General features: G+C 40.6%; 1 protein-coding gene across 1 annotated transcript in view; it reads right to left on the reverse strand.

Moving 5' to 3' along the window:
- The window catches only part of LOC112222543 (receptor-type tyrosine-protein phosphatase mu-like), a 441,501-nt gene that overhangs the window by 381,119 nt on the left and 50,631 nt on the right, over nt 1-9,751 (reverse strand). Inside the window, exon 2 of the mRNA XM_042329181.1 lies at nt 1,386-1,660. Coding sequence (XP_042185115.1) covers nt 1,386-1,660 — 275 coding nt within the window. The remainder of the gene's footprint in view (nt 1-1,385; nt 1,661-9,751) is intronic.

Consider the following 9,751-nt stretch of genomic DNA (forward strand, 5'->3'; position numbering starts at 1 on the left):
TATGGCAAGGTATGGTATGGTAAGGTATAGTATAGTATTGTATAGTATGGTAAGGTCTAGTATGGTAAGGTATGGTAAGGTATAGTATGGTATGGTATGGTAAGAGAAGGTATGGTAAGGTAACAGAAGGTATGGTATGGTATAGTATGGTATGGTATGAAGGTATGGTAAGGTATGGTAAGGTATAGTATGGTATAGTATGGTAAGGTATAGTATGGTAAGGTATGGCATGGTATGGTATAGTATGGTAAGGTAACAGAAGGTATGGTAAGGTATGGTAAGGTAACAGAAGGTATGGTAAGGTAACAGAAGGTATGGTAAGGTATGGTAAGGTATAGTATGGTAAGGTATAGTATGGTATAGTATGGTAAGGTATGGTAAGGTATGGTATGGTAAGGTATAGTATAGTATTGTATAGTATGGTAAGGTCTAGTATGGTAAGGTATAGTATGGTAAGAGAAGGTATGGTATGGTAAGGTAAGGTATGGTAAGGTATGGTAAGGTAACAGAAGGTATGGTATGGTATGGTATGTTATGGTAAGGTAAGGTAAGGTATGGTATGGTAAGGTAAGGTATGGTATGGTAAGGTAACAGAAGGTATGGTATGTTAAGGTAAGGTATGGTAAGGTATGGTATGGTAAGGTATGGTATGGTAAGGTAACAGAAGGTATGGTAAGGTATGGTATGGTAAGGTAACGTAAGGTATGGTAAGGTATGGTATGGTAAGGTAACAGAAGGTATGGTATGGTATAGTATGGTAAGGTATGGTAAGTTATGGTATGGTATGGTATGGTATGGTATGGTATGGTAAGGTAAGGTATGGTAAGGTATGGTAAGGTAACAGAAGGTATGGTAAGGTATGGTATGGTATGGTAAGGTATGGTATAGGTATGGTAAGGTATGGTATGGTAAGGTAAGGTATGGTATGGTATGGTATGGTATGGTAAGGTAAGGTATGGTATGGTATAGTATGGTATGGTATGGTATGGTATGGTATGGTATGGTATGGTATGGTATGGTATGGTATGGTATGGTATGGTATGGTAAGGTATGGTATGGTATGGTATGGTATGGTATGGTATGGTATGGTAAGGTAAGGTATGGTATGGTATGGTATGGTATGGTATGGTATGGTAAGGTATGGTATGGTAAGGTATGGTATGGTATGGTATGGTATGGTATGGTATGGTATGGTATGGTATGGTATGGTATGGTATGGTAAGGTATGGTATGGTATGGTATGGTATATGGTATGGTATGGTATGGTATGGTAAGGTAAGGTATGGTATGGTAAGGTATGGTATGGTATGGTAAGGTATGGTATGGTATGGTAAGGTATGGTAAGGTAAGGTATGGTATGGTATGGTACGGTGAAATCTTCTCACCTGATAGAAGTTGGGCCAGTAGGTAGAGATGGCCAGTTCTACCTGTACCCAGGCTCTAGTAGCTGGCCCAGACACGTTCCAGACGGGCATGCCCAGTGGACTGTTGTTCTCTCTGATGTACACGTTGAGCTGCCCCGGTCCCGCCCCCTCGCGGCCAGACAGGAAGTACTCGAAGATTACGCAGTGGGTGTCATTCTCCTTCAGCTGGGGGGTCAGGAGGAGGGCCTTCTGACCAGCAAAACGTCCCGACGTGTTGACCATCATGAAGGCTGAATCTAGGATAGAGGAGACAGCATGTGAGACAGTACTGTGGAAATGTACAAAACTTTAGCTGACAGATCCTGATTCTAGAGGACCACATTAACAGGAATAAGAACAATGTAGCTGGAGGGTCAGAACTTAACGTCTAAAGGATCGCATCAAGACAAAACAAACTTTATTTAAAGATGCAATCTGAGGTTCAAACTATAACAAAGAGTCCATCCTGCCACTGTTTTTGGTAAGCAGCTGAGGTATGGGGCTGGGGGGGAAATGTCAAATTCATAGACAAAGCTTTGGATGCAAGGATTGACCATCCATGATATCAAAACTAATAGTTGTATTCATGTTTGGAGGCTATACAGTGTTTCTTTACATTCATACCGAACAATAACATGAACACAACATGCAACAATTTCAAAGATTTTACTGAGTTACAGTTCAGATAAGGACATGTGAAATGGGCCTGGGAGGGCATAGGCCCACCCACTGGGAAGCCAGGCCCAGCCAATCAGAATGAGCTGTTCCCCACAAAAGCACCCCCACCTCAGCACAAGGTGTACTTGTGTAATGATCATGCTGTTTAATCAGCTTCTTGATATGCCGCACCTGTCAGGTGGGTGGATTATCTTGGCAAAGGAGAAATGCTCACTAACAGAATATGTAAACAAATTTGTGCAAAACATTTGAGAGAAGAAAAGATTTTGCGAATGGAACATTTCTGGGATATTGGTTTTTTTTGCAGTCACTTTAAATAGCATGTAGCCATCTGGAAACATTTGACAGTTTAACAGTGGAGAGGAGACAATAACATGCAATAGTATGGGTTAGCAAAGGTTCTTTATGTAGAGAGAGAAGACTGGGAGAGGACTGCGAGAATACTTGGAGAGGACTGGGAGAGGACTGGGAGAGGACTTGGAGAGGACTGGGAGAGGACTGGGAGAATACTGGGAGAGGACTGGGAGAGGACTGGGAGAATACTGGGAGAGGACTGGGAGAGGACTGGGAGAATACTGGGAGAGGACTGGGAGAGGACTTGGAGAGGACTGGGAGAATACTGGGAGAGGACAGGGAGAGGACTTGGAGAGGACTGGGAGAGGACTTGGAGAATACTGGGAGAGGACTGGGAGAATACTGGGAGAGGACTTGGAGAATACTGGGAGAGGACTGGGAGAGGACTGGGAGAGGACTTGGAGAGGACTTGGAGAGGACTGGGAGAGGACTTGGAGAATACTGGGAGAGGACTTGGAGAGGACTGGGAGAATACTGGGAGAGGACTGGGAGAGGACTGGGAGAGGACTTGGAGAGGACTGGGAGAGGACTGGGTTGTGCTTTGATTGACTGTAAAACATTGAGGAGACATGAGACAGAGTTGGAGTCAATCCCAAATCAATTTCCAGTCAATTCACGAAAGAAAAACTAAATTCCAATTCCACATGTTCCTAATTGAAAACCATTGAAGAGAGATAGAATTGGAACATTAGTGTACTTCCTGAATTGACAGGAAGTCATCGTAACACTGCCAGCTATACTGAGGGTTTATAACAAAGGTGGATTATAGCTCAAATGAAGGAGAAAAATGAAGAAAGGGGTAGAATGAGGAATCAATAGCAACTAGAGTAAGAAGAACAGTCTAGATTTCCTCCCTTTGATTTAACAATAAAGGTTCATCTAATCCTCTCTCCACCTGCCAATAGAGGACAAGTGAGAATGATTATATTGGCAAAACATTGAGGAAAAAGGGCTGAGCAGAGCGCATTTATCATCCTCTCATAGACCTATAGCTGTCAGCTCTACAGAAAGAATAGAAGACACATGACGTACTGAAAGGACACGTGTGAAATACAATCCAGGGTTATATTCATTAGTGCAAGCCATAGAAAAACCATCACAAAACTAGCAGCGAAAATGAGTCTTTCTTATTGGCCAAGTTCTGGTTAGTTCCTCCGCGTTCAGCCCGTTCGCCCCTGTTTGGTTCTTTGTTAATACAACACAGAACATAAAGATAAACAGGGTGGTCAGGATTGTGTTGAATACACAATTAATCACCTCACAAAGACCATTTACATATTCACTTTATAGGGAAAGACTAATCACTGGTGAGCAGTACACAGCTACAGACTAATCACTGGTGAGCAGTACACATCTACAGACTAATGACTGGTGAGCAGTACACATCTACAGACTAATGACTGGTGAGCAGTACACATCTACAGACTAATGACTGGTGAGCAGTACACATCTACAGACTAATGACTGGTGAGCAGTACACATCTACAGACTGACTGTGAGCAGTACACATCTACAGACTAATGACTACATCTACAGACTAATGACTGTGAGCAGTACACATCTACAGACTAATGACTGGTGAATGACTAATGACTGGTGAGCAGTACACATCTACAGACTAATGACTCTACAGACTAATGACTGGTGAGCAGTACACATCTACAGACTAATGACTGGTGAGCAGTACAGTACAGACAATCTGGTGACAGACAATCTACAGACTAATGACTGGTGAGCAGTACACATCTACAGACTAATGACTGGTGAAGTACACATCTACAGACTAATGACTGGTGAGCAGTACACATCTACAGACTAATGACTGGTGAGCAGTACACATCTACAGACTAATGACTGGTGAGCAGTGACTGGACTAATGACTGGTGAGCAGTACACATCTACAGACTAATGACTGGTGAATGACTAATGACTGGTGAGCAGTACACATCTACAGACTAATGACTGGTGAGCAGTACACATCTACAGACTAATGACTGGTGAGCAGTACACATCTACAGACTAATGACTGGTGAGCAGTACACATCTACAGACTAATGACTGGTGAGCAGTACACATCTACAGACTAATGACTGGTGAGCAGTACACATCTACAGACTAATCACTGACTAATCACTGGTGAGCAGTACACATCTACAGACTAATGACTGGTGAGCAGTACACATCTACAGACTAATGACTGGTGAGCAGTACACATCTACAGACTAATGACTGGTGAGCAGTACACATCTACAGACTAATGACTGGTGAGCAGTACACATCTACAGACTAATGACTGGTGAGCAGTACACATCTACAGACTAATGACTGGTGAGCAGTACACATCTACAGACTAATGACTGGTGAGCAGTACACATCTACAGACTAATGACTGGTGAGCAGTACACATCTACAGACTAATGACTGGTGAGCAGTACACATCTACAGACTAATGACTGGTGAGCAGTACACATCTACAGACTAATGACTGGTGAGCAGTACACATCTACAGACTAATGACTGGTGAGCAGTACACATCTACAGACTAATGACTCTACAGACTGACTGGTGATCAGTACACATCTACAGACTAATGACTGGTGATCAGTACACATCTACAGACTAATGACTGGTGATCAGTACACATCTACAGACTAATGACTGGTGAAGTACACATCTACAGACTAATGACTGGTGAGCAGTACACATCTACAGACTAATGACTAATGACTGGTGATCAGTACACATCTACAGACTAATGACTGGTGAGCAGTACACATCTACAGACTAATGACTGGTGAGCAGTACACATCTACAGACTAATGACTGGTGAGCAGTACACATCTACAGACTAATGACTGGTGAGCAGTACACATCTACAGACTAATCACTGGTGAGCAGTACACATCTACAGACTAATGACTGGTGAGCAGTACACATCTACAGACTAATGACTGGTGAGCAGTACACATCTACAGACTAATGAATGACTGGTGATCAGTACACATCTACAGACTAATGACTGGTGATCAGTACACATCTACAGACTAATGACTGGTGATCAGTACACATCTACAGACTAATGACTGGTGATCAGTACACATCTACAGACTAATGACTGGTGAGCAGTACACATCTACAGACTAATGACTGGTGAGCAGTACACATCTACAGACTAATGACTGGTGAGCAGACTACTGGTGACAGTCTCTACAGACTAATGACTGGTGAGCAGTACACATCTACAGACTAATGACTGGTGAGCAGTACACATCTACAGACTAATGACTGGTGAGCAGTACACATCTACAGACTAATGACTGGTGAGCAGTACACATCTACAGACTAATGACTGGTGAGCAGTACACATCTACAGACTAATGACTGGTGAGCAGTACACATCTACAGACTAATGACTGGTGAGCAGTACACATCTACAGACTAATGACTAATGACTGGTGAGCAGTACACATCTACAGACTAATGACTGGTGAGCAGTACACATCTACAGACTAATGACTGGTGAGCAGTACACATCTACAGACTAATGACTGGTGAGCAGTACACATCTACAGACTAATGACTGGTGAGCAGTACACATCTACAGACTAATGACTGGTGAGCAGTACACATCTACTAATGACTGAGCAGTAATACAGACTAATGACTGGTGAGCAGTACACATCTACAGACTAATGACTGGTGAGCAGTACACAGCTACAGACTAATGACTGGTGAGCAGTACACATCTACAGACTAATGACTGGTGAGCAGTACACATCTACAGACTAATGACTGGTGAGCAGTACACAGCTACAGACTAATGACTGGTGAGCAGTACACAGCTACAGACTAATGACTGGTGAGCAGTACACATCTACAGACTAATGACTAATGACTGGTGAGCAGTACACATCTACAGACTAATGACTGGTGAGCAGTACACATCTACAGACTAATGACTGGTGAGCAGTACACATCTACAGACTAATGACTGGTGAGCAGTACACAGCTACAGACTAATGACTGGTGAGCAGTACACATCTACAGACTAATGACTGGTGAGCAGTACACATCTACAGACTAATGACTGGTGAGCAGTACACAGCTACAGACTAATGACTGGTGAGCAGTACACAGCTACAGACTAATGACTGGTGAGCAGTACACATCTACAGACTAATGACTAATGACTGGTGAGCAGTACACATCTACAGACTAATGACTGGTGAGCAGTACACAGCTACAGACTAATGACTGGTGAGCAGTACACAGCTACAGACTAATGACTAATGACTGGTAAGCAGCACACAGCTACAGACTAATGACTGGTGAGCAGTACACAGCTACAGACTAATGACTGGTGAGCAGCACACAGCTACAGACTAATGACTGGTGAGCAGTACACAGCTACAGACTAATGACTGGTGAGCAGTACACATCTACAGACTAATGACTGGTGAGCAGTACACGTCTACAGACTAATGACTGGTGAGCAGTACACATCTACAGACTAATGACTGGTGAGCAGTACACATCTACAGACTAATGACTGGTGAGCAGTACACATCTACAAACTAATGACTGGTGAGCAGTACACATCTACAGACTAATGACTGGTGAGCAGTACACATATACAGACTAATGACTGGTGAGCAGTACACATCTACAGACTAATGACTGGTGAGCAGTACACATCTACAGACTAATGACTGGTGAGCAGTACACATCTACTGACTAATGACTGGTGATCAGTACACAGCTACAGACTAATGACTGGTGAGCAGTACACAGCTACAGACTAATGACTGGTGAGCAGTACACAGCTACAGACTAATGACTGGTGAGCAGTACACAACATACTATATACAGAGTCAGTTAATACCATACTATATACAGGGTCAGGTTAATACCATACTATATACAGGGTCAGTTAATACCATACTATATACAGGGTCAGTTAATACCATACTATATACTATATACAGGGTCAGTTAATACCATACTATATACAGGGTCAGTTAGTACCATACTATATACAGGGTCAGTTACTATACTATATACTCAGTTAATACTACTATACAGGGTCAGTTAATACCATACTATATACAGGGTCAGTTAATACCATACTATATACAGGGTCAGTTAATACCATACTATATACAGGGTCAGTTAATACCATACTATATACAGGGTCAGTTAATACCATACTATATACTAGGGTCAGTTAGTACCATACTATATACAGGGTCAGTTAACACCATACTATATACTATATACAGGGTCAGTTAGTACCATACTATATACAGGGTCAGTTAGTACCATACTATATACAGGGTCAGTTAATACCATACTATATACAGGGTCAGTTAACACCATACTATATACTATATACAGGGTCAGTTAGTACCATACTATATACAGGGTCAGTTAATACCATACTATATACAGGGTCAGTTAGTACCATACTATATACAGGGTCAGTAAATAATATATACAGGGTCAGTTAATACCATACTATATACAGGGTCAGGTTAATACCATACTATATACAGGGTCAGTTAATACCATACTATATACAGGGTCAGTTAATACCATACTATATACAGGGTCAGTTAATACCATACTATATACAGGGTCAGTTAGTACCATACTATATACAGGGTCAGTTAATACCATACTATATACAGGGTCAGTTAATACCATACTATATACTATATACAGGGTCAGTTAATACCATACTATATACAGGGTCAGTTAATACCATATTATATACAGGGTCAGTTAGTACCATACTAGATACAGGGTCAGTTAATACCATACTATATACAGGTCAGTTAATACTATATACAGGGTCAGTTAATACCATACTATATACAGGGTCAGTTAATACCATACTATATACAGGGTCAGTTAATACTATATACAGGGTCAGTTAATACCATACTATATACAGGGTCAGTTAATACCATACTATATACAGGGTCAGGTTAATACCATACTATATACAGGGTCAGTTAATACCATACTATATACAGGGTCAGTTAATACCATACTATATACAGGGTCAGTTAATACCATACTATATACAGGGTCAGTTAATACCATACTATATACAGGGTCAGTTAATACCATACTATATACAGGGTCAGTTAATACCATACTATATACAGGGTCAGTTAATACCATACTATATACTATATACAGGGTCAGTTAATACCATACTATATACAGGGTCAGTTAATACCATACTATATACAGGGTCAGTTAGTACCATACTATATACAGGGTCAGTTAACACCATACTATAAACTATATACAGGGTCAGTTAGTACCATACTATATACAGGGTCAGTTAACACCATACTATATACAGGGTCAGTTAGTACCATACTATATACAGGGTCAGTTAGTACCATACTATATACAGGGTCAGTTAATACCATACTATATACAGGGTCAGTTAATACCATACTATATACTATATACAGGGTCAGTTAATACCATACTATATACAGGGTCAGTTAATACCATACTATATACAGGGTCAGTTAGTACCATACTATATACAGGGTCAGTTAATAATATATACCGGGTCAGTTAATACCATACTATATACAGGGTCAGTTAATACCATACTATATACAGGGTCAGTTAATACCATACTATATACAGGGTCAGTTAATACCATACTATATACAGGGTCAGTTAATACCATACTAGATACAGGGTCAGTTAATACCATACTATATACAGGGTCAGTTAATAATATATACAGGGTCAGTTAATACCATACTATATACAGGGTCAGTTAATACCATACTATATACAGGGTCAGTTAATACCATACTATATACAGGGTCAGTTAATACCATACCATATACAGGGTCAGTTAATACCATACTATATACAGGGTCAGTTAATACCATACTATAAACAGGGTCAGTTAATACCATACTAGATACAGGGTCAATTAATACCATACTAGATACAGGGTTAGTTAATACCAGACTATATACAGGGTCAGTTAATACCATACTATATACAGGGTCAGTTAATACCATACTATATACAGGGTCAGTTAATACCATACTATATACAGGGTCAGTTAATACCATACTATATACTATATACAGGGTCAGTTAATACCATACTATATACTATATACAGGGTCAGTTAATACCATACTATATACTATATACAGGGTCAGTTAATACCATACTATATACTATATACAGGGTCAGTTAATACCATACTATATACTATATACAGGGTCAGTTAATACCATACTATATACAGGGTCAGTTAATACCATACTA

The sequence above is a fragment of the Oncorhynchus tshawytscha genome, linkage group LG10, assembly GCF_018296145.1.
Source record: "Oncorhynchus tshawytscha isolate Ot180627B linkage group LG10, Otsh_v2.0, whole genome shotgun sequence".
In the NCBI taxonomy this organism is placed as follows: domain Eukaryota; kingdom Metazoa; phylum Chordata; class Actinopteri; order Salmoniformes; family Salmonidae; genus Oncorhynchus; species Oncorhynchus tshawytscha.